Source organism: Cordyceps fumosorosea, assembly GCF_001636725.1.
Source record: "Cordyceps fumosorosea ARSEF 2679 chromosome Unknown scaffold_60, whole genome shotgun sequence".
Classification (NCBI taxonomy): domain Eukaryota; kingdom Fungi; phylum Ascomycota; class Sordariomycetes; order Hypocreales; family Cordycipitaceae; genus Cordyceps; species Cordyceps fumosorosea.
In genome coordinates this window covers 12,453-40,272 of record NW_017387360.1, presented here as the reverse complement: position 1 = coordinate 40,272, position 27,820 = coordinate 12,453, and the positions used below count along the sequence as shown (strand labels likewise).

Sequence of the window (27,820 nt, the reverse complement as noted above, 5' to 3'; positions counted from 1 at the left end):
AGACTCTGTTACGTGAATATGCCAATACCCTTGATTTAGACTATTCTCGGGCTATCTTGGGAAGCGTTCAATCATATTAATGCCTATAAAAGCAGCAAGCGTTTGAGGGAGGATTATCACCCTCACTTATCTACCATGTCTTTTACAATTACAATTCTACATCCCAGCAAAGAAACGTTGAAGTACTCGGAGCGAGTATACAAAACTGATAACTGGAGGGCAACACAGTATTCATGCTCGAGGAAGTTGGACGACAATGGCGGTGGGGTAGATACACTGACGCCGAAATATAAGGGTACAAGGAGCTTGCAAAAGACAGCGGTAGCTTATCTTTTGAGCTTCAATTTCGAAATCACGTCCAAACCGTATCAGGACATCATTTTCAGACCACCGGAAGATACGACAACCCAACTCCAGCATGCGGTGACTTTTCCAAGAATCGTTCAACATTTAGGCGCAGTCTTCAAAGATCCCCTCGCGATTCTGCGCTTCCTAGCGAAAGAAGGCGGTTTCTTGGGTGGTTCCGAAGCCTTACAAGTATTTGTTTCCGGTGCTACGGATGAAAACTCGGACATGGACTTCTATATAGATAGGGCTTCAGTGGTCGAAATGATGCTTCTCTTAGCCAAGAGTGGGGTGTTTTGGCTGGAGTCAGCTGCTGACGAAGTTGATGAGGCTCTGAAATCTGGATACTGCTACATATCGAATCAACTCCTTCGATATATAGCCCTGAATGAGGAAAAAGGCGAGCACAGTATCTTGCAGCGCAACCTATACCACTTCTTCAAGGCGGCCAGGTCTCAGGGAATGATCGATGAGCAAGCAGAGCTTGCGGCAGCGAAGTACGTCGCGACGGACGGAACGACGCACTACATCATAGAAAGCTGCATTCTGCAAATAAGCGAGAGAAAGATTGAAATCGAAGAAGCCATCAAGGGAACAAAAACACCATCACACGTCGGCAAAGATGAGACCTGTCCCGATCGCTTGCCCAGCCCCCTCAGTGAGACATCTGAGGATGACAGCACTAACATGGGCTACGGTGGCGGCATGTTGGTAGTGAACGGTACGATCCAAACGCAGAACGGGACCATCAAAAGGGTCCAACTGATAACCAATCGCTACTATGGCAATAAGTCGAGCGTATTTGAGATACTGATGAGGTTCTGGGGAAGCCATATCCAATGTTTTATCGGTGGGTGGTGCGCGGGACACACGCTCTATCGGTCTGCCAAGAGCAGAAAGATGCACCTCTGGCGGCTCCAAGCCCAGAACCCTCAGTCAGTAGGCAAAGCCATGAAAAAATATCGACAGAGAGGCTTTGTCGATGCGCAGGAAAGCCATCCCCATTGGCGAAATCTATTTGACGAACACTCGTACTTCATCGACTTCAGTCACGAAGTTCTCAAAGTTCAAGCCAACCAAAACTGGTGGCTCAATGAACTGTATTTTCGAAGGCTATACAATATGACCGTGAATGAGATTATAGATCGAGAAAGCGAGGCCGAAGCCAGCGACAATGACGAACTATGGCTGACAAACCGACGCGCCAATCTCGTCAGTATACAGTGGCAGAACGTGAGAGGGTGCACCCATTACCCGAGAAGCACTTTGTTTGCAGAAGGTTTGTTTAGATGGGCTTGGTAGATCGATGGTTCGGCCGTCGGAGTCTTGTTTATCGCGCTTTGAACTGTCACTCCATCTCATCAGAATCTCCAGACCGTCTCCATCCCATCACGCAACCACCCGTTCAGGTCTTTTACAATGCCTCATCGTGCACAGTGTGTAAGATAGTGTGATATGGCCATATATGGTGATGTTTTCGATAGTCATATCATATGGCATGGCCAAGTTCCATGTCATATCATACGAGGTTCAATATAATATGGGCAATATATGATGTAGTATATGGTCATATTAGCCACGTGATCATGTGTGCCTGCGAAAACTGATTGTGGCCGCACAATTGTACTACACGGTATGTCCTGGTAGCTGCGTCTTCTCCATCCACCGCAACGTGCGCAGGGCTATCGACAAAATCGACCAGTTCCCACAGTCCTCTTTGCCGGCGGGTGACGCTTTCCGCTTCAGACAAATCCTCTAAAGGTATCTGCCACTCTGGCAAGGCTTTGTTGTGGAAAAAAAAAATGGAAAAAAGATCAGTAAGGACTGCGACATCATGCTTTAGATTTGGATGCCTAGCCGCGTGCTAGCGAACAGTGCAGCCTTGTCCTCGATTTTCAGTCGTCGCGCGCTGCCTATTAACTTTAGCCTTTGTGGTACGGTCGCACGTTAGCTACCGGTAGCTCTATAGCACGTCTAAAAGCCTACTCCAGGACGCAGTAAAGACGTTAATACACACATACACACACACACACACATACACACACAAGCTCGGCGAGGAAAGGCGTGGTGGGAGTTGGTGGAGTCATCCACCAGCCGAGGGAGGAAGTCTTCTCTTTCACGCTCGGTCCGAGGTCAGAACAGAATCTGTTCTCCGTCGAGTTGGTGGCCATAGCCTATATGTTACATAAACTGCCCGACAGCAAGCGACAAAGTTTAGCGCTTTTTTCGCGCAGGGGAGTGCTAGCAGTGCTAAGCCGGCCCCACCAACAATCAGGACAAGAGTTTAGATTTTATCAAATGCATCTACGACTCGGTAGAGGAGCTATCCAGCAAAGCGAACACTGTATCGGTAGGATGGGACTCGCCGAATACCAACAAGATGCTGCAAACGGCCAAAAGACAAGCAAAGACGGCCAAAAGACAAGCAAAGACGGCCAAAAGACAGGCCAAAAGACAAGCAAAGAAAAGACAAGCAAAGACGGCCAAAAGACAAGCAAAGACGGCCAAAAGACAAGCAAAGACGGCCAAAAGACAAGCAAAGACGGCCAAAAGACAAGCAAAGACGGCCACGCAGCACGGCGTGGTACCCGAAGCTCCGTTCCCAGTAGACCAAAACCTTGAACAACGAACGAATGAAACTCAGAGGTGCACGATGTATGCAGTACAGTACCCGAAGGGGTAGGACGATTCCCCAAGAAAATAGATGTGGCGCTGCTCGGTAGCCAAACGCGGGAGATCTATGACGAATGGTCATGGAGGGAGCGTTCTACACTCGCGCAATGACAGACATGGCAAGATTGAACGGATACAGTATCTCCATCGTATCAAAGCAGTGCCCTCGGAGAAATGTACGTGCGGGCAGGCAAGAGAAACGGTCAAACATTTTCTTTTAGAGTGCCCGCAATGGGATGAACAGCGAAAAGAGTTACGAGCATGCATGAGCACGAGATGGGATGACTTGTCACACCGACTAGGAGGAAAGTCGGCATCAGACGGACCGAAATGGAAACCAAGCATGGGGGCCATCCGAGCAACGACACAATTTACACTCACCATAGGAAGGTTCGAACTAACAAGCAAAGAACTAGAATAGGCTTTTCCATCATACAATGCGGCCACATCCATGACAGACATGAGTAGCGACGCTTCGGTCGCTGCAGATCGGACTCCGAACACTTGGGGAATAGCTCTCAAGCTAGTCAGTCATCAGTGAATAAACACGGAACGCGAGCTGCCGGGATGGAAGCGATCAGAAAACGAAAGGAATAAGTGGAATGGATGAGTGCGAATACCGGTAGTCAAACATTTACCTAGGCATAGCTAGTGAGCCTTTTTGGCTGGAAGTCACCGGGCGTAGTAAATCAATGAAAATGGTTCTTATGTACTGTAGCCAAAAGTGTGACACTCGTTTCGCCGTATGTATTGTTACATAGCAACAATGCCCGAAACCAGTGCTGCCCTAAGGAACTACGGCCTGTCGACTAGCATGGAATTAGGCCAGTCAACACAACATACCCTGACAGGATGCTCAGACTACGATTGCGTAAAGCTCGGGGATGAAGGGGTAATATTACACGTCAGTTAAATGATGTGAAACTGGTGGCGCTAATGAAAAGGTAGTGGATGTGACATTGATTGAGATTGACGACCAGATATGTGGACGGAGAGGAAAGTATAAAGTCTGTCGTCCAGCGCGTTCCTTTGAGTCCTTGGAAGCTCCCCCAATGCCCTTTCTTTTCGCCTCGCCCTCAACTCATCAGCTAGCCTCGTCAAAACCCACCAGGTGCATTTCGGCCAGGAAGTCGACCGAATTTTGCACAGGCTCTACAAATTGATTTTCTATTTGGCCAGAAACATCAACAGTTGGAAATAGTCTTGAAGAAGCTCCTTTGTGACGTCGCCAGTATCCTGGCTTCTGTCGCAGTTCACCTCAACCGATAATTTCGGAGCTTGATCCCTTCCTTGGCCAACTTTCAGTCCGGAATGAGCTCCCCGATTGACTTGATCAATCAACCTGTGAAGCCCAAAAGACGCGATGGGCGGACAGCTTCGTGCACCAGAAAACGCGCTCGATCGAAGCATTTCTTTCGAAATCCCAGTTCGAAATCATTTCGGCTCTATTCCAAGCCATTCGAGACGCAAAATCCAAATCAGATGTCGATTTGGAAGCCAAAATTGGTGTCCTCGTACAGAATATAAGCAGGATCAAAGAGAGCCCCAGGCTCACGACAATCTTCAAGCCATCTATAAAAGGCCGCCAGAACTAGCTATGAGTACAGGTACACACCGAGGGAGACGCGCCCTTTGGATGGGCAGAAACGTTCGATGTCGTCTTCGGCGGCGCTGCCGTGGTCAGGGACGCTAATGTGGACGACGATGCGGACGATGCGGTGGACGACAGCTCACTGCTCGATGGCACAACCGTGGATGGGGTCGTCGTACGAAAGTACTGGCTCCGCCAACCGTGGGCTTCAAACTACGGTTGCGCTAGGACAATTCTGCCGTATAGAAAATGATGCCGCCGCATTGCTGCTCAGACCGGGGCGCGACTCGTCTTGGACAGCGATGATGCGGCATGGTGACGGCACGCATTGCCAATCTCGCACCGGCCCAGAGATGTCACCGGGAGGAGTGATCATCTGCCCTGGCTTCGCGCAACTGCTGGTATGCCCGAGACGATGGTACGCACCATCTTACTCCGGATCACTCGTAGGTCACATTCCTTTGCCACGCGAACTGTATCGAGCGTTTGCACTGGCCTAATTCTGAGCACCCAAATACTATTCTAGGATTTCCTACGCCAACTATTTCGGGTTCGTCGTCGGCGGGCTGATCAAACCGCGAGTAGTTTGGGCCTCCGTAATTTGGCGTGTATCCAAGAGGCTGTTTTGGCCCGACTAATGGCTACTTGGCACACCAATCCACCTGAAGGCGAGGTGCCAGATCATCGGGGTTTGCATGGGCGACGCCTCGGAGACGACGTGATAAACGGCGCGGGCGATGTACGCACAACATACGGCCTGCTGGTACATCCTTATGTGTCGAACAGAGGGCAAAATAGCGCACTCGCCCCGGGTGTCTACGCTTTTTAGCTGATGAAATTATTATTAGTACATTACCATGTCAGTATGCGTGCTTTCTAGAAGAAATGGGGTTTAGAAAAAAAGTTTTTTTGTCTTTGTACCTTTATTTGGACACTTAAGGCGTTTAACCAAACTTTTTTTTTTGCTCGTCTTGCCATGGTTGTGTCGCATTATGTTTTTTTTTCTCTGTGTTTGTGTGTGTGTGTGTCCGCATCCTATATTCGTTTTGAGAAAGAGTGCGCCTTTACGAACCAGTGTTATACTATAACCATCCAGAATTGATAAGAAAATAATCATTGAGCCTCATACTACTCGCATATATAAAAATTTGCAAAAAGTATACTCAAATACTTTTACAGTGCTTTTTTGTTTCCTTTGCGACCGAACCCGATCGGATCCACCTGTAAACTGCAAAAAAAAAACCCCCAAGTGTATTATAATTCCTTCATTTTTTTGGTCTGCGACAGGAACAGAATTTCCACGGGAATTAGTTGGAAAGTAATACTTTTTCGTCCTAAGTTGTTCAAAATGCACTCTGCAGTGATGAGATATCATGCCTTCAAAGACAAGTCGGTTGGATTGATTAACCGCATCCAGCGAGCAGGGGCGCAAGCTATCGTGGGCACGTTCATGACCGTAGCCACAGCCATTGCCGAAGCCACATCGTGACCGCGCGGGAGCGTTGTTCAAGACGAGCGATCAAGATGTGGATTGATGCACACACACTGCAGGAACAAATCCGCTCAGCAGGGTGACCAAACGGATCAAAAGCTGCAGCCTTCGCAACGGCCGTCGCTACGGTCATGAACGTGCCCACGATAGCTTGCCCCCTGCACGCTGGAGCGGTTAATCGGTCCCATCAACTTGTCTTTGCAGGCATCCATTCGAAGCAAGTTCCACAACTGGCTGCGAACCTTCAGTTCTATGGCCGCTTCGAGGCCCTTTGACGCGGCCCTAGCGATGTGTTGTCTAAATTGAAGCCGGGCGTCCATGACCACGCCAAGGATCTTTGTGTGGTCCTTGGGCTGTACAGGCTGCCCTTTGGTCACGATGGGAGTTGTGCCGACCTTTCGTGCGTTGCGCGTAGAGTGTATGATTGCCGTTTTCTTCGCCTCAAACGTCGCTCCGCTCCGCATTTCCCATTTCGTGGCTTGTTCAACTATCGACTCGATGCCGTCAAGATCGCTTTGCGCTATTGGGCCGGTTACCCAGGCGGTGAAGTCATCAATGAATGCGATTGCTCCTCCGTTCGCATCCATTCGGCATTGCACCAGGCCCGCGTTGAGGAATAGGTATGCGACGGGAGACAAAGGGGAACCCTGCGGTAGGCCTGCTTGCGGCAGATCTTGCACATCGGAGTCATGTCCATTCGGTTGGATCGATCCTGTTCGATCGGAACAAAAGGCTTCAATCTACCCAACGATCTTCTCTGGCATCCCTCCTGCCCGCATCCTTCGAAGCAGTCGGTCCCTGAACACGCCGTTGTATGCACCTTTCATATCAAAGCTGACGAGACTCAACACCCGTCCTCCTCTACAAGCCGCATAAATTAGTTCTTGCAGCAACAGTAGCGCTTGTTCTGCAGACCATTGCTTGCGTCCTCCGAAGTGGTTGGTCGGAGGCAGGCCAAACGTCTCCACCGCATGCGAGATTCTTTCGGCAATGACGGATTCTAATGTCTTGCCCAGCGTGCACAGCAACGATGTCGGTCGCCAGGACCCTGCGACGCTGTAGCTTCTTTGCCGCCTTTCTTGAGCGGCAGTGAGCCCTATTGGATGGAAGCCACCGGTCGTAATAAACAATGAATGAGTGAGCCTGGAGACCGCCGCTGGGAGGTGTGGTGGAGTATCCTGACGGTGTCTGGAGATAGTTTCTGGCAATGGTCGCCGCGCAACCTTCGGCAAACACCGCTGCGCAGAACGGCCTAAAGATATATTGGAAGATGAGCAGAGGGAGGGTTAACAGGCCGTGAAGCATTGTTGTGCTGAAATTCCTCAGGAGATGCGCAAAGATCGTCTTCTTGCCTAGTCGCAGAGATCTCAACCTCAAGGAGCAAGCTTGGGCTTACGCTAGTACTCATGCACAACTCGCTGAGATGCTGCACGCAAGTAAAGAAGACCAAGTTGTAATTGACCTCCAAGATGCGCTGAGGACACACGACAAAGTATCAATGAAGAGATTTGCGGATTATGTAGTCATCATGGTGGTGGTTAAAAGAGCATTGGACGAGAAAGAGGCCCTGAAAGTTCTTCTGAATATGTGGGTGGTTTGCCTGATTCTGGACTGGCGGAGATTGCCACGGAAAACCACACGACATAACCATCAGGGTCGATTGACAGGGAACATCGCGACAGATATCGCTAGGACTTGAGAAGGACGAAAATCTTTAAGGAGATTGCAGCCGGGTGCTCCCTGGAGTAGGTTTTGCCCCGCGCGGCTTTCCTACTTTTTTACTTGAATGCGGGGTTATTTATGGCTTTTAACTATGTCTTGTTTTCTACTACTGTACCTAAGGTACAGTACCGCCATTCGTGCAAATGGAACAATTCGTGATTTAGTCCACATCATACCACATCACACTAAAACACAGTATCTTTAAACGCCTACAGTAAAAACCGAAATGGGTGTCGCGGGTCGCACCTACACAACAATTTTAGTGGGCAGCAGCTAAAAATAGCGTGTACCTGCTAAGTACCTTTTTTGCCCGCTCGTAACAGGGCTTAATGGCCGGTTGCTGCTTAATGCTCTACTAAATATCTACCAAGTCTTTCTTGCTCATAGTCCTGCGTTCTGTAAGGCAGAAAGCTTTTTGGCATGAAGCTGCGCCGGAATCGACTGTCTCGAAACACATTCCTCATCTGTCCGAAGGCGCCTTGGCAAACCAGCAAATTTATGCATCTCAGCCCTACTGTACCCGTATTTGGTGGCACTTGCCCCTGAAATGGTGCCCCTGAAATGGTGGGCGATCTCACCGGCGTTCCTAGATCTTTTCCCCGCGAATGTCTTAGTGTCCACACCGTTCAAAACTGCATGCTTTTTTAATTCGATTTTCGCGATTTTCCTTTTGTTTTTCTATCATTTTGACTGAAACATCATATGCTCACAACATTTTGGTCTGGAGAGTACACTTAGCCATGGAAGCCCGTAGAAGTCGTTGGAAGCTAGTGTAGAGGCCACGTGTCCACATTTGTCGCTGCTCCGCTCGCTCGCCCACGTACGCTACGCCCACCCTGGCGGCGTGCTTCGTTGCCACTTCTTTTACCGTTTGCCACTCGCTGTGCTAGACCAAATGGAAATGGAAGATCCTAATCTTGAGTTTTTGGACGAGTATGACCTTCGAACCCCCGGACGAGACAGAAGTCCTAGCGTAAACACCTCTGCCGAGGAGCCCAACCGAGCCGACACCGGAAAAACGAAGAGAAACCTCCCACTACTACGATTGATTAACTGGGAAGCCGACAGGCTGTACGATAGGCGTAATCCTATCTGTGTCCATTACGATTTTGTATGGAAGGTATCCCTCCGGGACAATATTAGACGCCGACCGATCACCGGAAACGATCAGCCCGATGACCTTGTCCTTGCACCAAGTGATTACTGGAAAGAAACATTCCAGGCACAACTGGAGAGTACTATATCAAATAATGAACGGCTTCCAGGACGAGAATACGCGTGTGATGAAACGATCGTCGTTATATCGGTCGAGAATACACGCGGCCGTGGCCTGAAAGACAAGGTATCAGGTTACAACATCAGATGGAATGCTGTTGATCAGCACATTGAACGCCTTGGCTGGTTGTTTCTGGCCTGCAAGAAGATAACGGTTTCCTTGGAGTTCATCTACCAGGAAGTTATCAGCGAGTCTGCCGCGCCCGCACGTTCTGGGCAGAAAAAAAGAAAAACTCAGAGCGAGGTTCAGAGGGAGAGGATGAAGGCTGAGTCAGGCCTATGGAATCGCGTTTACAAGCGTCATCGCTGTAGAGGCAGATATTGTAAGAAAGGGCCACATTGCGTGGTGGATCGTCACGGAAATCACCACAAGCTGCATTATAAAGATCTCGAGGCCATCAATGACTATTTCAAAGATAATATGAAAGAGGGGGAAGCATTCGCTGATGTTGACGTCGGCGTTGCAATCCCTAGCCACATCCTGGAACAGGTTCTGGGTAGATCTGATGACTCCCCGGGCGATCCTGTCGAAGAGCTCAACAAATACTTCACGTTCCTCCTGGCCGAAGTGCAGAGTGACAGGAGCAGGGCAGAACTAGAGGTTGGAATGAAGTTTGCAAGAGAGCAGTGCTTCGAGTTGAACTCCATGGAGGAGTACCCTCAAATGGTCGTCACTGCCATGGCAAGGGGAAACGTGAAGATTGGCAGCGCCATGCACTTGGTTGGTGGCATAAAGAGATACAAGAAAGCAACAAGCATCATGCGACGAAGAGATTAGTGTGTGAACAGATTGTCAATTTCTTTCTTATGTCAGTCGTTAATTACAATAATTGTAATGCTCTCCCGACAACCAACTACTTGTGCCGCCGTGTGCCATCGTGTGAGAATGAGAATGCGCCGCCCTCGGCTCTCTGCTCCGTGAGGTAAAACATGCCGAGAATGTTAGTACTCCTCCGGATATGTGATGGGAATTCCAGCATGGTGAAACAGCCGCTTAGCCAACTCATCATCATCTCCAACCACCTCGACACACCACTTCAAAAAGAAGCCGAAATCGTACTCCGCGGCCTGATGGTTCTCTCTATATGCCTTCTTGGTGAAGGTCTTGAGGTTGGAAAAATACTCCTCTATTGGATTAAAATCCGGAGAATATGGGGATAGCTCAACATACAGCACACCTGCCTCGTCGCACATTTTCTTGATTTTTGGCGAGCGATGGACTGATGCATTGTCCCTGATTATGACCGAATTTCGTCCAGGAAATGGTTCGCAAAAATGCAGAAGCTCGGTCATGAAGTCTTCGATCAAAAACTTGTCAGTTGGGCCCTGATATACTCGGTACATGAGTACGCCGGTCTGAACCGCCCTAGGCAACAAATTACACGCATATCCATACATACTTTACCTACTGTTGTGAGCATGTCGTAGCTGATGAATTTCTCGAGCTCATAACTGCATCTAACCGCGCTGGGTCGACAACCTCATCAAGCGTCAGAGGCCCGAAACCGTGTCCATAGTAGCAGCGATACTGGATATTTTGTGTTGTAGGGGGAAGTGATTATTTGAGATATGTAGCACTTATAATACAGTAGCTACGCAGTCTTTGCATGTTCTTTTGCATGCGTAGACTTTATGTCTACTGGTCTGATGGAGAGCTCAGCGTGCGATAACTGTATATCTATAGCTGATAACAAGACTTAGACCGCGAATGTGACAACACAACCCGCAAAATCTGCGGAATGTACATCTAGGTTCCCGCAGCCTCCCTCTCCTGACCTTGAGGCTTGCCATTACCGCAAGGGCCTGCGAAGTCCTTGGACAAGGAGAAGAAGTTCGAGGTCGTACGTATAGAAAATGTACTCAAATAGGATTGCCGAAGCTAGATGTTATGTCAGGGAGCAAAAGACTTTACACAATGTCGACTTTAACAGTGAGTGCTACAGGACCAGGATCGATCGGCGCCACGATGTTCAAATCTTCCATACCTTTTACATAGGCATTTTCACCGGCCCCACCGGGAAAGATGGTAGAACATGTGTTTTGTGAGCCACCACAGACACTTAGTCCGGGAATGTCCAGACCGTGTTTAGCGGCAACCAAGCATGAGGCGTCGAAACCGGAGTGCTTCTGGTTCAATTCATTACCAAAGTCGGCCTCTACCCAAGTTGATGCAAATTCACCAAATGGGGTCAAAGGAATAGAGCCAGCATGACAAGCACAGCCGATCTGCGAATTTTCATCAAATGCGACGAGTTGCTGACCACTGGCGGCCAAGCTGAAAGTGATAGCCTCGTTGCCAGCAAAGAAACCATTGATACCGCCATCAGGACCGATCTTATTCCAGCATTTACATTGCTGAACTGTATAACCAGAATTGATGAACTCGATGGTATACTTATATAGAGATGCAATATTTGCTGGAATCTGCATCATATTGCAACCGTAGTGCTCTTCTGTGCCCGTGTTTCCGACGTAGGCAACTTGGGCGGAGGTGGCGCGCTTTTGGCCGCCACAGAATGGGATATACATGCTCGACCTTGCAAGAGGGCCGCGCATAGGAGAGGTGGAGCCATTGGAGGCATCGATGGACTGTTCAACATGGACGGAGCCTTGGCTGGCAAGACTACCAGCTCCGCCAAGCAGCAGAATCAGGGCGCGGGATTTCATTGCAGAATTAGCAGTTTACGTTGTTGATGGTCTCATTCGCATAGCTTATAAACTGAGGCACCTATGCATATTTCCAAGTGCTTCGAGATTGCGATGAATCTATTTGAGACCTTCTCGTTTTTGGCCCAGCATGCTCAGGCCAATGAAAGGCACCAAGGGCAAGGCGGACAAGCCGGCCGTCTGAGCTCGTCAACATGCAAGTCTCTGAATGACCTTCGAGGAGCTACAGTACAACCATTTCGGGCTTCAGTTCCTGCTCTATTAAGACATACGTTTATTAGTCCGTGCCACAGATCCAACACCGCACCAGGAAAAGAAGCTCGGGCAAGTCCGTAACAATTAGTTGTGACTCTGAAATGGCTTTTCCTCTTTTAGCTCAAAGGCTGCTACAGTATGTAGCGTATCTTTGTTCATCCTCTGAATTCAATTTTGACACTCATATACCTCCTGAGCTGGTCAGCGGCTGCTCATAGCCGGCAACAACGCTGGCAAGAACATCGGCAACAATTACGGTAGGTACGTAATGTCACCCTGTCGGAACGGAACGAACGGGTACAGGGTAGTTCAGGTTCAGCGTACACTAATTGGATGAAAGAAAACCGGTTATGTGGGCCGCTAAATTGGGAATTCTCCCCAATCAAGTTGTGGACGTCGGTCAGCGCCTTAAGCAACAAAAGAAACGAGTTTCTTTCTTGTTTCGCGCGAGTCGAGCTCTCGGTCCCGGGGTAGACCCACCGGCTTCAAGACACTAGGCCAGTAGCCATAAAAAGAGGCAGCCCTCCAGATGTTTCAACGCAATTGGCGTTGCGTTGAAATCTTGTCAAGACAAAGAAGACGACATGTATTTTCCGTCCGCAACTTTCCTCTTGGCCGTGTTCATGGCGTCATCGAGCGTTGCATGGGCAAGGACCCCAACCAAGACGCCGAGTGCAGCCGCCGCCAGCGCCACCGCCGCCGCCACGTCGAGCGTGGAAGCGATGCTGATCCATCCAGAGTGCTACACCTCTGGTCCACTACTGAGAGTCGGTGATGGAGGCGGCGGTAGCGAAGATGCGCAGATTCGTCACTTTTGCGCGTCTAACGGGGACAAGGCGCTGGGAGTATCGCAGACGCATGGTCTCCTCGAGAGCAAGCCTGGCGACGGCCGCCTACGCCTACGTATTCACCTCGACGGTGTTCACCGTGGCGACAATACCTCGTCTCCCTGGGCCGGATACTACGTCGGCGGCGCAGGCGACGGCGACGTGCAGGTCGAGTATTGCGTCGCGGCCTTTGCGGCGGTCATTGTCAGCTGCACAGGCCGAAACAATACCGGTGGCTCGGGCGTGGACGCCCGCGACCTGAAGGGCGGGTCGGCCGTGCGCAAGTACTACGTGAACGCGTGGGGTGCTTGAGCCTTGTCCGTACCGTCTGTTCCGTGATTCTGTTTTGCAGACGTGCGCACGCGCCGACGGAGCTTGTGTTTTTCGATGGCCACTGAAGTCACCGGTCAGGCGGGGAAGACGGAGGAAATTATAGAGCATTTGGAAAGGCGTGTTGCCGGTAGTAGACTACACCTGTCACTCGCCCGCCTTGATACTGAGAAGACCTGGCCTGCTGCTATGTTTTCGATACTAGTCAAAGTTTTGATTTGGGGGGAAAGGAATCAGAAAATTTTTACTCTTCAGAAAACGTATTTTTTCAAAGATTGCTCTGTAGAAAAGAACTACATCCCAAAGTGAAGGCCGGGCTAGCTTCTGGGCTTAGTCGCAAACGTTAGACATGCCACAGTCGATTGAATGATGCGAGGGAGAGAACAGGACAAAGAATAAAATGTAGGTATCTGGAACTGCATATTTCTACCCAGATGGTCAGGCAGCAGTTCATGCTATATGCAACAATCAGAGAGCCCAGAGTATCTCTCGCTGGAGGAGTTCAAACCCTTGGCAGAGCGACTACGGCAAGACTCGTGTAGAGAAGCTGTAGGGATGACTATCCGTTAGCAAGAGCGTGAAGTGTGTAGCACGATACAAAGAGCCCCAAGAGCATTCAACAGCAGCGTCTATGCAGCGTCCATGAATGCGTCCTCCCGGACATATGTCGCCGTCCTGGCGCTGGAGGCGAGCCAGCCTCGGAGGGCGGTGACGCTCCACACGAGATGAAGACATACGAGCTGGATCATGAAAAGTGCCTGGCCCTTTCCCACAACAGAGAACATGATGGCTGGTCCAGGCCATGGCAAATTGTAGCAGTGGAAACGGTGCGTCCTTCCGCCCCCGTAGTCCCCTGGTCGTTATGTAGCGTTACTTTTCCACAAACAGCCTTCATTGCCTGCCTTCCTGTGCCGTTCCTCGTGACTGGCTCAGTTTTCTCCACCACAGATACAACACGTCCCACCACATCCCACCACATCCCACCACATCCCACCACACCCCGTCACACCCTGTCACGCCTCGTCATACCACAGCCATCACACACATCACACCATACCCTTCACGCCCCTCTCCTGGGACGTCGAAGGGGCATGCTCCGTGCCGATGAAGAAAGGAATGGCCAGCCTGGTCAGATCCCTGCACATGTATGGTGTAAACACCATCTCCTCTCGATCCTTTGCTGGCCAGGTAGGCGGACGGACCTGAACTGCGATCTGGCTCTTGTTGAAAGAAGGCCTAAGGACCTGTTGTTTAGCGTGATGGCCTGTGAACACCCACTAATAGGCGCCCGTTTCTAGCTGTTACAGCGCACGCTCAATTTGAAAGATAGAGTGAGCGCGATATGCCTGTCTAGTTATCATTTCCGGTACCGTAAATCAACTTTCGATTTTCGGTAGATTGGAGCATCAATCATTGGCAAGCCTTCATAGAAGATCATCCAACCTAGGTAGGACGATAGCTGTGACTACAGTTAGCTCTTTGAGTCTTACCTACGCTCCAGATATGTACGAGCTGGCTGCATGAAATACTAACTGACACGACTTTAATAGGGACATGGATGACGCAAGTCTTTTTGCACTACCCTGCAGGGAAAAGTTGACTCGGAGCGCATCGGTATGCTGGGTATATGCGCATCAGGCGGCTACGCCTCTTATGCTGCGCAATCTGATACTCGCATCAAAGCCCTTGGCACCGTCAGTGCTGCGTATTACGGCACTAAGCGTGGCAACCACCCGAGATCAGACCAACGTGTCCCCTTGTCAAGCTACGACCTAATGATTGGTTACGACTCCTTCAGCTTCCAGCATCTGATCTCCCCTCGACCGCTGCTTATGATCGCTGGTTCGGATGCGGAGACGCTACATTACAGCAAGTCTGCCGTGGAGGGTGCGAAGGAGCCGAAGGGGCTGTTTGTCGTTGATGGAAAGAATCATTTTGAACTTTACGACGATTTGGACAAGTCAGCGCCAAAGTTGGTCGAGTTTTACACGGCGGCGCTCACAAAGTGAAAGCATAGCTACACTTAGCTTAAACAATTAGCAGAACTATACAGAGCTGGCTCAAGTACCATCCCTAGAAAGATGATGCTGACAAGCTGAGGATCGTACAGCAGGTAGCTCAACCTCCGCGGAATTTTACCATTCTCTACGGTTTTTGGCATCGTATTTTCGACCTTGAGATGCCTAAATGCTGGGAGAAATTCAAATTTAACCTGAGAAATCATCAAGTGTGTCGAGAAAAATCTTTTATTATAGCTTCAATCTGACTCTGATCTGCTATATTTAGTGGCGGCGCCATTGTTATTTTTCCTTTTCCTTCTTTTGTTTTTATAAAAAAAAAAACCCGTGGCTATTTCTAAGATGGTAGATCAAAGGGCAAAGACGGCGACTGTGGCAGTCGTACTGTGAGCTGCAGCTTCCGGGTGTCGTTCTTTCGTGACTGTTAGTGATTGTTAGTGCAAGTAGTGGGGAGGTACTGAGCAGTCCACCAGCCAAAAATAGCGCTTGCCCTTCCCCAAATACACCCGCGACACCCATTTCGGGTTTTACTGTATATAATACTAGATAACAAGGACACCGAAATAAGCTGCGACATGTGCATAGCTGTGAGCAACTCAGCACGAAATGACGTGGTGGGAGGTGGCGGAGCGATCGAGGTTACGGCCAACGGCGACGGCGAGGCACGACGCGGCACCTTTTCGCTCACAGTGGGATGGAGCGCCGAACAAAATCCATACTCAGGAGAATTGGCAACATTGGCACACGCATTAACCGGCATGCCTGATGTCAGGCACCGCCGTGTGGCACTTCTAACCACTAACCAGGCAGTCGCCCTTACTCTTCGCACCCCCCGACAACACTCCGGTCAGGAACATGTCCGCTCTATCTACAATAGCATCAAACGGCTATGGAAAAACGGAAATGACATATTGGTAGTTTGGATTCCTAGCTCCAGCCAAGACAAGACCCTACTGTTGGCCAAGCGGGAGGCAAGGCAAGCGACTAAGCAGGGCTCCATTCCCAGTCGCCAGGCCTCTATTATGAAATCCACTACCCTCAACCTCGAGAGAAAGAGAATCGAGACTCAGAGGAGTTTGCCGGATCGGGTAGGCAACCACACCAAGAAGGTGGATGCAGCCCTCCCAGGTGCGCACACTCGACAGCTATATGACAACCGACCATGGACGGAGCGTAGTGCGTTATCGCAGCTGAGGACAGACATGTCAAGACTGAACAACTCGCTGTACAGAATCAAGGCAGTATCGTCAATGCTGTGTGAATGTGGCCGTGAACGGGAAACGGTGGCACATTTCCTCTTCCGATGCCCAAGATGGGAAGCTCACAGAAAAAAAATGTATCAGTGCACTGAAACTCAGAGAGGAAACATTTCATTCTTTTTAGGAGGAAAGGGACTGTCAGATGGACCAGATTGGAAACCGAATATGAAGGCAGTGCAAGCGGCGATCCGCTTTGCACTGGCCACGCGACGTCTTGAGAACAAACACCACGCACAGATTGCAACACTAACCAAGCACTAACCCACGCCTAACCTATAGCCCGCCTGTTCAATCTCGTGCCTGATGCAGCAGACACCGCTTTAGCTGCCGAAAATAGGATACTAAACACTTGGGGAAGAAGTCCTCAGGCAAGTCCGCTCAGAAAATACCGCTCACGAGAAATCGCGACAGTAAAGGCAATAGCTATGAGGAGCAGACATTTCATGTCATGACTCATGGGCTTTTTGAGTAACAGCTTAGCTTCAGACTGGATACATAGCATAGGCTTATAGTTGCCCTCTTGGACTTTTTCACCGGGCGTAATAAACTGAATGAATGAATGAATGAATGAATACTAGATAGTTATTTTCAACCATTTGTGTATGCTTCCCTTTACGTGTTCTACTATTTTCTATTTTATGTGGTGACTTGGGTACCTCTTCTTTGTGCAGGGATTACTACCTTTGTACAAAGACCGTGTACGGATACAAAACTTTCGTCAGACACTTCGTAAGCAAGCAGTGGCTCTCGCAACAACTCCATGACGCGATCCTCCTCCGATCGCAGTAGCCGCGCGTCAATTGGAAGAGCACTGTTTCTTCTCAGTTGGTAGTTTTTGCTGGGAGCGGCTTCCGTCAGCGAAGAGCTGCTTGCGCTGTTCAACGAGTGTGCAAGGGGCGGCTCGCCGGAGTCCAGGGTGGCGAGAAACTGCCAGGTTGGGCAACATTTCCGACAACTCGTGGGGCAATTCAAATGAATCTACGCATCTTGTCAAACATCATCGTAAGTTAGGCACCAGTCGCAGCAGTGATCTTGAGCAGGTTCATCTCCAATTGCCCACACACCCGACGGGTTGGGACATTGTACGTAGACACGAACTTCCTTTCCGAGGTCGAGTTTGTGTGAGCGTTCACACCGGTAGAACTAGAAATGCCGTGGTGCACACGCGCGCCGCGGGCGCGCAAGGTACAAGGTGGCAAAGCCAAAGAGGATTTGGACATGGTCCTGGTAGATAGGGGTGTAAGGGACACGGGGTGTAGAGTCGCGGCGCCGGACATATGATCCAAGCTGCAAGTCGTGACTTCTGTCACAGGGGTGCGGACTCTGGGAGGCGACGTTGGCAGGCGTGCAAGGATGCCACGGGGACGAGACTTGGGACGGTGAAAAGTACTGGTACTGTCCTGCTGGCCTTGCCAGACCTTGGCAAAATGACTGACATGGCTGCCTGGCAGGCAACAGGGGCAGGAGGGCCGGGTTCACCAGCTTCGAGAGCAGATGTGCCTCCCACACACCTCTGTCTCGTCTCAGAAGCGAATTGTAATCGATTGCAGACCCAGCAACGCTGTCATCGAGTGAGGCGGCACCAGCATCATGGTTGTCAAGACGAGCTTGTTCTGCGGGCCACCGGCCGTTGGCGTGCCTGCGTCGTGGCCGACGAGACGTCGGTGCGATCTATTTCGTGTCGGACCAAGAACGGAGAGAAAAGCTAGAAATACTGTCAGTAAGAACATTGAGAACTCTGACTAGTTGACGCATTGTGCATGTGACTCCGAGACGTTCAGGGAGTTGTTTGCCTTGACGTACTTCGGGACTGACCGCTGGACCCACTGCTGTCCTTGCGTTCTACGTGGTGGCGGTGGGTAACACTTGGCTTGCTGCTGTGGCTAGGCTAGTTATCCCTAACGTGGCTGTACGGTGCTCGTTACGAGGTTGCAACACACGTGCAAAAGGGTCAAAAAGGAAGTGAGAAAGCATTGTAAGACGACCGGCGATCTCCCAATCGTCGAACAGACGGGCAAGTTGCAAGGGGCAAGCGCTTTATTCGACGTCTGCAGAGACTGTTGGCGTCCAGCCATCTGCCACCTCTGGAGGCCAACCGTGACAGGCTTCGGCTAGTCCAGAAAACCAGCATTCTCTCCGCTCCTATTCAGCATGTAACTATACTTCTTGGGGTTGTCAAGAATATAAGGCGGTACGTCCGTGTTGTCCGCAATCTGCTCATAGTATTCGCCAGGCCGTTCCCACATGTCTTTTCCGGTCCTTACGTGAGCTCTTATCCAGTCTTGATCCAGGTACTGGGGCGAGTTGTGCTCGGTATGAGAGTACGACTTCATTTTGACTCGAAACTCTTCAATCGTGCCGAAACAGGAAGAGCAGTGCCACGAGGCGTTCCACATGTCGGCTTGATCGGCTGCCTTCAGGCCCTGGCTGGCTCTCAAGTCGTGCGGTAGAACTGTATTCTCTCCTTCGTAGAATGTAGCTTTCGGGCCGTACCATTCCACACCTCTGTGAAGGAACTGAAAGCTGTAGTAGTAGAAACGACTCCGTAATGTGACTTGACGAGGAAACTGGCAATGGCGGAGGACTTCCAGCGTCATGGGCTTGGGTACTTCATCCACATCCGTTACAACGAGCACGTCTTGTTGCTGCGGCTTCTGTTGGCCAGCCAGTTTCTGTAAAGCCTGGTTCAGCAACGCGTTCCGGGTGTAGATTTCTGTTTCCCACGCATCTGCTGCTGTAAAGGTAGAAGGGTATGTAACCTCGTGATACACCATTTTTGCGTGAAATCGACTGAATTTTGGCCAGCTTTCTTTCACAAGGAGACCCTTTTGCAGGCCAGTGAAAGTCCTGCTAGCTTCCACAATGATGAAATAGTCGACCACGGGATAGAGAGTGGCGAGTCGGATCTCTAACCAGTCGATTTCTGTGTTGATCAGGAACATGTCGTAGACCTTTCGAACCGTAGTTGTCTGTCTTGGAAATTCCGGCCACCCATGGTGGTTGCACAGCGCCGTGAAGTTTTGCGTTGTCAATCCACCAATGCTTCGCGCTTGCCGAGAGACCAAGTGCAGGATGGAACACATCAAGCAGATACAGGAGATTGCGAATATGGACATTGATAGCTGCTTTCGACATCTCCGACTGAAGAAGCTCATGTTTACTGTGTGGATGTGAGTGTTTTCGGGAGCAGCGCCAGGTTCCTGCCTTGGCGTACACCGTTTTATAAAGAAAGGGGCGACACCAGATCCTGCAATACAGTGCTGTCGTTTCCGAAATTGTGCCAACTCCGAGGCCGCCTTCCTTGCGGTGATTTGCCGTCGGCAAGTAAGGAAATCCTTGGCCCGAGGTCCGCTCAACCTGCCGTACTCAGGACTCGTCGCGATCAGAGCGGTCAAAATCCCACGTAGTTTCTTGAAAGCCATTCGGTCACATGATAAGCACTCTACAGTACTGCACATCCCGACGTTGGTCAGCAGAATGAGCCGAGATGCTCATGGCAATAGAAGGGATCAGTCACTCCCTGAAGCTGGTAGTTCCGCCGGTGGTGCTGCCTACATACACTACGTCCTTGTGCAGTATTGTATCCAACCCTATATAACACATATTCATCGGAACTATCTCCATAAGTACAAGCGGATTCCTCTGCTAGTTTGTATTGATATTGACCAGCTGGCTTGAAGGCCATTCCCAGGTCTTCAGCGTCCTATCTACGGCTGAAATGGCGCTAGTTTTCTTCTTTTCTATACAGCACTACATTCTGTTTTTGATCGGACACATCCGCATCCTCTGGGAGCTCCATGTTGAGTACGCTAGAGAGACAGCAGCTGTGAGATGGTAGGGGTCTAGTCCAGTCTGCGTCCTTGTGGTCGCCGTGTCGGTAGCATGGCAGATATTTCCACAGCGAGTCTGGAAAGCAGTTAGAAGCAAATTCAATGGAAATTATATTATGACATTACCTTTATGGTAGTGGTCTATCAAGTTCGGCCATCCCCTCCAGACATCACGCTCCGGCCATTGCCCTCTCTCATTTTTCATTCTTCTCTGGCCTTTATTCCAACTCAGTATGGCCTTGAACCGTTCAGTCGTCAGCTACAGACACCAATAGCCTGCCACTGCCGTCAGAAATGTGTCCCTCGTGCCGGCGAGGTCATCATCATCAGCACGATGCGGCCGTAATACCCATGGGATGATCGGTTCTAGGTAATTGAGTAGTACTTGGAAATGAACGAGCTTGTCGCGAGCTGTATTTGCTCCTGATCTGCGGGGGAACACAGGCCTAGCCGCCGACCTCCTTGAGTTGTCACCTGATCAGGCTGCACGGTGCAGGCTGTCAACCTCTTCCCCGCTCCTGAGGCGGGTATATATACCGCACATCTCAGCATCACCTGAGTGTCTCCTATCCACCGTATTGCTCCGTGAAGTGATACAGCGGTATTGCGCTCATGTACCTAGCTTGCCTATTAAACCGGTGTCGTATTGGCAGACAACCTTAGCTCCGAACTGCGGCGCAACTGCTCTATTCCTCCTTGCCTTTACTTTTCAATCCTCGAAGTCAGCACGTCTCCCAACAAACATATCAAGCACTGTACATCATGTGCGAAAAATTGATCGCACCCCGCAAGTACAAGTCGTGCTCCTGCCCCCTTCCCGATTCCATCGTCTGGAACGAAGCATCTTGCCCTCGCTTCCGCCAAACAGGCGTCAGGTGCTCAGGCTCCGACGTAATCGAGAAGCATATGGGTTCGACCACATCAAGGGCTGCGTGCGCGAACCATGGAGATGAAGGATACTCCGCTCAGTGAGAGTGTTTGGACTGAATGTTGGGGTGGGGTTTGTTGGGCGATCTTTCAATGTATACTAACCTATGTATGTATGTATGTGCCTATGTACATATTCACGAAGGTAGTTAGTCCCTAGTTATCCAGCGTGGCCTCAAATGCAACCCAAGAGCAGAGAGTGGGCGCAGCATTCAGGATCGGGGGAATAGAAGTCTTGCCGCTACCCACAGGGAATGGAAAGTAGTCGTCATTTTATGAATACAGCATAGAGGATTTGGAGAAAAGAAAACTTACTATTGCCTACAGTATTACATGGCTGCTTTTCACTAAGCACGTCCCGTACCTAGTGGTGTAATCAACACGATTTCTAAACTGCGTCTCTGCGAAGCTTCTCGATTTTTGCTCTCCGTTTGATCGCTCGTCCTATTCTTCTTGGTCGTTTTTTTGGTAGCGTCGCAAAGCAGGACTTGTATGTTGACTGAATCAACATCACTCGACCTGCACTGCGCCATTTCTTTCACCTTAGAGCACCAGAGGTTCTTCCACCCGCCGCGCCTCCATGCTCAGGTTTCGCCTGCAGACTACTGACGCTGCCGGTAGCATAGCCAGCATCGAGAGTACGTAGCTACACCTCGACAGTGCCTATGACAGATCCCTTCAGGGCTACTGCATCTATGGAGGCAACAGGTAGCGTAAAGGCGCCCACCCTTTGGATAATGTTGAACCTCAAACTTTATTCCCCGGGTGGAAATTTGATCTAATGACACGCAACGAGAAATTGCTGGTGAGTCGCATGAGCTAGCCGAGGAATACTATGAACTACTCTCCGCACTATACCTATTCAAAGCTTGCACCACAGCTTGAGCAGTAGTAAGCCTACCGTGCCAACAGTCATCTATAATACTACCGTATTGGAGGGAGCCCGTCTCGGGAAACTCAGCTGCTTGGAAGCGACGTTCAACCTCAATATCTACTAGATCACTGTAGGGCTCATTGCCAGTCATAATCGAATACAGTACCGATCCAAGAGCGAAAAGGTCGTCAGCCTTGGTAGGTACATAGCCCCTCCTCCAAGGTCCCGCCTGATACCTCGATCCTGGAGCGCCTGTTTCTACAGGACCCCCAGGAAAGATGCTCCCAGCAAAATCGCAGATACGAAGATCCAAGCCGTCATTCAAAAGAAAGTTGCGGGGGGCGACGTCGGCGTGGATAACTTGTTTGTCGTGAAGGCTCGCCAGCGCTCGAGCTGCCTGGATCGCCCACTTTCCACGAGTTTCGAGGTCCACACCGCTCGCGGCGTCATTGTCCCTGAAGTATGTAGCCAGATCGCCGTTGGACTGATGTTCAATGGTCAGAGTGCAGGACTGGGCATCCCAGCCCAGGAATTTGGGGATTGTCGGCATGTCATTCCCGTCGCCACTGCTCAGGCGTTGATAGACCTCGGCTTCGCGAGCCACGGCCTCGCGGTTCATGCGTTCTTCGGCCGGGTTGAGGGGGTTTTGCAGAGGCGTCTTCACAATCGCATCGCCCGAGGGCAGTCGTTCTACCATCGCAGTGGTTCCAAAGCCGATCAAGTCTCCCTTGCGGAGGTAGTGGACCTGCCCAGCATGCTCCTTTGTGGCGGGTATCTGGAATCTGGCATCGGGCAAGTTAGGGTAGCGTTCTCGTTCCCATTCACCGTAAACGGGAATGTACTCGAGAGAGGGAGGCGGGCGGGTTGGATGCCGCTGGTACAGAAGGTACGTTAGTAGGATGCTATTAGCCGCTACGAATAGCTGTTCTGCGGTATGCCAACCTTGATGTCGCCTTGTTGCTCAATATCATCGGTGCTGGAGGCTTTGGGACGAAGCAGGCGCAAGACTAGCAACGATGCGACGTTTGCCCAATGTCCCAGCACAGCAAATATATTCTCAAATATTTGCGTAAAGATGAACATGTCGCATTTGAAATGAAGCGAAGCGTGCCTTTACGTTGGGAAGGGGCAAGGGGGGGAACCCTCGAGTTCAATAAGCAGGTTGTCACGATTCGTGATCGGCGCGTCGTTGTTCCGATACTGGAATTACGGATGTGGTTAATAAGGGGCGAGCCGCGACGCGACTCACTCACTATTAATACCAGGTAAACTACCCTAGACCGGGAAACGGTTCTGCTGACCACACCAACCAGGACGACGCGAAATGACTATTAAAGTCCCCAATTCCAGCGCAGCGTCCCTTGTTTGCCGACTTTTGATTGAGAAACTTTTCCGCTGGTGCATTCTGCAAAGAGACTTCATCTTACACGGCCAGTTGCCTCGTGACGTTGGCAAGCACAAGTATATGTTGTGCTTTCTCAATGGAGCCTTATACCAACAACCAGGGTAGCATCGTGCTGCTAATCGACATACTGGATAGGGCTAGAGGGCCTGGCCATGGGAGGGAATTGAGGCCATGTAAGAAAAGCGTCTGTTCATTTGCAAGCCGTGCATCAATCGCAAGTCTAATCAATAGCCAAGCAGTTCCTACATGCCCGTCCTTAGCCTTACCAACGCACATAGTAGGGCTTCCTCTTGACCTTACGTAGACAGTGGACGTACCATCATTGTAGACAGGCCCGAGGCTGATCAAACCCTCGCGATGTTTAATGATACAGTAGTATGAGGCAGGATAGTGGCGGTAGCGTGATGGTGGTTGGCATGGAGTTCGAGTTCCGCTCGTTCTGTCGCCACGACGGCGCCATCTACCCGCTGCGAATCATGACCCTTTAGTGCAACGGCAACTGTAACGGCGAACATGGGCGCCCGTGTTGTATTGGTGATCGAGCAACAAAAAGTCTGCGAAGCACAGAAAAATCGCCACAACGCTCAATACCAATCAATTGACGGTCATATTATTCTACATGGCTGGTCTATCATCGATTTGGTCCAGGTCGCCGTCTCATCGGCAGTCATGCAGCACATCCTGAGGGGCCGACCCCAGGCTGGGTGCAGCGGATCCGCCTCCAAAGGCCTGTCTGTCTTATGAGCAAATGGTGTCAGGAAACTTCAGACCAGGCAAGACCCTTTGCTCTCAGCAGCCTGTTGAGGCGTATGTTCTCTTCCAAAATGATGTCACTAACTTTGGCGATGTGAAACGTGCCGTAGGGCTCTCAGGCGTCATCACAATCAGCGCGCTTTTGCCGGTCTGGTAAATTGCTCCCCAGACCATTATACAAATACCAGCTTTAACATGAGCATGTTTATTAATATTTTCAGGAAGATATCGCTCCCATGAATGACACCATACCCATTGTCGAAGGTTCGTAGCATAATTCTGAACAGTGCACTCATCCGAAAAGATGACCTACTTCAGGTCAGAGATCCGCCAAAGTTGCCTTGAATGCAGCTTGATAATCTTGCTGATCGTCTGTTGCGAGGTGCCGAAATCCTGTGCAATCGAGCCCTGGCTTCGCCCGGGCGCGTTGACCGCAATCATCGCGGCGCGTGCATCAGAGGAAGGTTCCGACCTCTTCGTCAATTTGCCGATAGAATGGTACCAAAATTTCGCTTTTCCGGCGTGGATTGCATTTTGAAGAATAATTACAAGAGAGTGTGTGTTTGGAAGAGTGATGTGATGGCGGAAGGCGGCGCGCGACGCGTCTCACAACTAAGTTTTTGTGGACTGTACTTAGTAGTATTGGCAGTCAAAAACAGCAGTTCACTCCCCCACCTTACTACTAAAATCACCCGCGACACCCATTTCGATTTTTACGGTACAACACGAGGGTGTGCCCCTCACATGGTGAATAAGTATTGATAGAGCAAAGGAGAAGTTTTGGGCAGCATTGAAGTATCGGTCAACAGGGACAACATTCGCCAATGTTCTGGCCAGATGAGCTTAAGTCCTGATTCAGAAAAAGGGTTGCCAATGAAGCTCATTTTCACAGTACGGGACTGCCCGGGCAGCTCTAGAGGTCTCCTTTCGCTTGACCTCAGCGCAGCAGACGTCCCCACCACCACCATAAGTATGGAGGCTGTCCTCGGTTTTGGGTGGTAGAAAGCGGAGGACAGTGGGCATAATTGCCTTTTGCTATGGCGCACTACCAAATCCCGCGGCACTTACTACGCGATAGTAACAAAAGACCATAGCGGTCGCGGGAATCCTTCTCGAAAACAATACAGTAGCAATCTCAAAATGCTAGTTGCCCTCAGCAAATCTGTTTGTGACACTGGACGGCACGTGCAGCCGAAATGAGAAATTCTGGATTTCATGCAAGCAGCGGCCACGATAGGCCTAAAATCCAGTCTGAAATGTGATCTACTATTGGAAAGTACTACTGTACAATTCGACGTTTGAGTTCATTTTCGAAAGCACAAGGCAATTTTTGGTCACAAAAACAGGTATATTCAAGGTCGCGTAGACCAGGCGCTGGGGTGTCAGATGAGCGAATGGGGCTAAGTGACAGCACCGTCACTATCGCGGAGTCTGTCATTGTAAACACGTGGCTGAGCATCCGCGGGCTCGCATCAAATTTCATAAACTGTCAAGAGAATGATAAACTTCATGTGCTGTATTCATGCCACTATGATCTTGCAGCCCGTGGAGCCTTGGGACCAGCCTATGAGGCGGTTGGCAATGTCGCTGGCGTAGCAGTGCGTGGAGCCGCCCTCCTCGAGCAGGCCGCTTGCGTCGATGGAGCCCGAATTGTACATGCGTGCGGCCTTGTAGTAACGCGAAACGCCACTGCCACCAACTTTGCCCAATATTTGCGCTAGGCCGTCACCGGAAGGGGTACCGGTGACGCCGTCTGCAATCATGCCTTGAATAATATCTCTGGGACAGCGCTCTTTCTTGTAGCAAGAGTGGGTGCCGTCATGCGACTGCATGATTCCAGGGTTACTAACGCTACCGATGGTGGTAGGAGCGCGCACGCAGCATCCTGACTCCTGCAAGGCAACGGCAAGAATAAAGCGCTCGTCCACGCCAGACGACTCGGCGACATTCTTGATAGCAGATTTGACGTCCGCGCTCTCCGAGGCGGAGTTCGTCTGTCCAGCAGGGCATGATTGAAAAATGACTTTTTTCAGATTGGTCGCCCACATAGTATCGAAGCTTACCCACTGCGCAAGCTCTGGCCAGCCAGAGGACGGCTCGCCGTTGCCAAAAAATGTCTTAATATAATCCCCGCTCTCAGCGTCTCCGGAGCCCTGTTCAGGCTGGGAAGAGGTAGAACTGGGAGCAGCCATGTCCGTGCTGGAGGGCGGCTGCGAATTCGTAACGCCTGCATCGACGGGGCCGTTCCCGGAAATGCCGACTGAACTCGCAGAATCAAACGTGGTAGTGGGCACGTCGGAGGGTTGCGACGCGGACAGCGACGACGTCTCTTGGCTATTCCGCGAAGGCGCATTCGGCCCAGGATTTTGCTGAGATGATGGAAGAGCCGATGCCTCGGTATCAGAGTTGGTGGTGAAGATAATACTGCATTCAGTACCAGAACAGACACAGCTGGTGCCCCGCGCAGTATTCATGAAGCTCACAGTGTTGTCAATATCGCAGAGGCCATACTGGCTCTCACCATGGCAAACCAGTTTGCCCGGTTTACAGCCAGGGAGTTGTACGCGTGTGGAAGATGAACAGATGGTACTGAGCTGGCCTAGAAAAACAACAGCAAGGCCCGTCTTCATTGTACAATTCTATGGTGGAAGGCTTGCCTGGTGAAGTCAAGTCGACATCGGCTTGCATGGCCTCCTTTTAAAAGAGGAGCTTGAAGCGGAAATAGAATAGATCTTTCGTTAGAAGGGGTCATGCCAGTCCGCCTGACCGCAACTGTTCATGACTTTTACCACTGCATACGTCGATGCGCTATATCAGGTCAAAAAGGTGAGTTATCGGCGCCTACCGTAAAAATCGAAATCGGTGTCGCAAGTGAACACCTACATAACAAATCTAATGGGGCGAAGCCAAAATTAGATTGTATCTGCTCAGTACCTTCTTGTCTGCTCTTAATAGGACTTACCGTAAAAACCATTATGGGTGTCGCTAGTGCTTTTAGTTAATTTTAGTTGCCTCCCGGGGGAAATCAGAACCGCTCTTTCTGGCTATCTAGGCAGCAGCCAAAAATACCCTCGACTAAAATTACCATGTTAGAAACCCGCGACACCCGTAACTGTTTTTACGGTACAGGAAAGTCTAGGTTCAGCGTCCGTAAATTGATTATACTAAATTTTGATTAGCCCTGATTCCACTGATATGGGCTAACAGCAGCTGCTCCACCTGCCTAATACGGAAATTCTTTTTAAGCAGCGATTTATGGATGCTGAAGCTGAACAGGGCTGGACCGTAAAAACCGTTATGGGTGTCGCTTGTGCTTAGTTAATTTTAGTTACCTGGCGGGTTAAATCTCAGAACCACGATTTTTGGCTCTCTAGGCAGCAACCAAAATACACCCAGCTAAATTTATTATGTTAAACCCGCGACACCCATAACGGTTTTTACGGTAACCACAACGCTAACGCTGAGCTCGTTATGCATCCCAGCCCCGGTGTACCCACATTTGGTGGGAATTACCCCTGGATTTGTGGCTCCTCACAGGCGCCTAGCGGTTTCTATGTATAGGGCTTGTCCAGCTTTT

General features: G+C 50.4%; 9 protein-coding genes across 9 annotated transcripts; 5 read left to right on the top strand and 4 right to left on the bottom strand.

The window, feature by feature from the left end:
• Window positions 1-135: 135 nt before the first annotated feature.
• Window positions 136-2,104, top strand: ISF_09638 (hypothetical protein; the record flags this gene model as incomplete). Its single annotated transcript, XM_018853239.1, has 3 exons — window positions 136-1,624; window positions 1,711-1,781; window positions 1,922-2,104. 3 exons carry the CDS (start codon window positions 136-138, stop codon window positions 2,102-2,104), a joined length of 1,743 nt encoding a protein of 580 aa, XP_018699577.1.
• A 6,614-nt stretch (window positions 2,105-8,718) lies between these two features.
• On the top strand, window positions 8,719-9,876 carry ISF_09637 (hypothetical protein; the record flags this gene model as incomplete). The annotated part of the gene is made up of 1 exon (XM_018853238.1): window positions 8,719-9,876. One exon carries the CDS (start codon window positions 8,719-8,721, stop codon window positions 9,874-9,876), a length of 1,158 nt encoding a protein of 385 aa, XP_018699576.1.
• A 1,130-nt stretch (window positions 9,877-11,006) lies between these two features.
• On the bottom strand, window positions 11,007-11,765 carry ISF_09636 (allergen Asp F4-like protein; the record flags this gene model as incomplete). Its single annotated transcript, XM_018853237.1, has 1 exon — window positions 11,007-11,765. One exon carries the CDS (start codon window positions 11,763-11,765, stop codon window positions 11,007-11,009), a length of 759 nt encoding a protein of 252 aa, XP_018699575.1.
• Window positions 11,766-12,604: 839 nt separating this feature from the next.
• ISF_09635 (hypothetical protein) lies at window positions 12,605-13,159 on the top strand (the record flags this gene model as incomplete). Its single annotated transcript, XM_018853236.1, has 1 exon — window positions 12,605-13,159. One exon carries the CDS (start codon window positions 12,605-12,607, stop codon window positions 13,157-13,159), a length of 555 nt encoding a protein of 184 aa, XP_018699574.1.
• Window positions 13,160-14,793: 1,634 nt separating this feature from the next.
• Window positions 14,794-15,186, top strand: ISF_09634 (hypothetical protein; the record flags this gene model as incomplete). Its single annotated transcript, XM_018853235.1, has 1 exon — window positions 14,794-15,186. One exon carries the CDS (start codon window positions 14,794-14,796, stop codon window positions 15,184-15,186), a length of 393 nt encoding a protein of 130 aa, XP_018699573.1.
• A 584-nt stretch (window positions 15,187-15,770) lies between these two features.
• ISF_09633 (hypothetical protein) lies at window positions 15,771-16,456 on the top strand (the record flags this gene model as incomplete). The annotated part of the gene is made up of 2 exons (XM_018853234.1): window positions 15,771-16,371; window positions 16,434-16,456. The coding sequence occupies 2 exons, from the start codon at window positions 15,771-15,773 to the stop codon at window positions 16,454-16,456; spliced, it is 624 nt and encodes a 207-aa protein (XP_018699572.1).
• Window positions 16,457-18,565: 2,109 nt separating this feature from the next.
• Window positions 18,566-19,912, bottom strand: ISF_09632 (glycosyltransferase family 17; the record flags this gene model as incomplete). The annotated part of the gene is made up of 1 exon (XM_018853233.1): window positions 18,566-19,912. One exon carries the CDS (start codon window positions 19,910-19,912, stop codon window positions 18,566-18,568), a length of 1,347 nt encoding a protein of 448 aa, XP_018699571.1.
• Window positions 19,913-22,044: 2,132 nt separating this feature from the next.
• ISF_09631 (Protein kinase-like domain protein) lies at window positions 22,045-23,168 on the bottom strand (the record flags this gene model as incomplete). The annotated part of the gene is made up of 2 exons (XM_018853232.1): window positions 22,045-22,959; window positions 23,028-23,168. 2 exons carry the CDS (start codon window positions 23,166-23,168, stop codon window positions 22,045-22,047), a joined length of 1,056 nt encoding a protein of 351 aa, XP_018699570.1.
• A 2,595-nt stretch (window positions 23,169-25,763) lies between these two features.
• ISF_09630 (Lysozyme-like domain protein) lies at window positions 25,764-26,873 on the bottom strand (the record flags this gene model as incomplete). Its single annotated transcript, XM_018853231.1, has 1 exon — window positions 25,764-26,873. The coding sequence occupies one exon, from the start codon at window positions 26,871-26,873 to the stop codon at window positions 25,764-25,766; it is 1,110 nt and encodes a 369-aa protein (XP_018699569.1).
• Window positions 26,874-27,820: the final 947 nt, after the last annotated feature.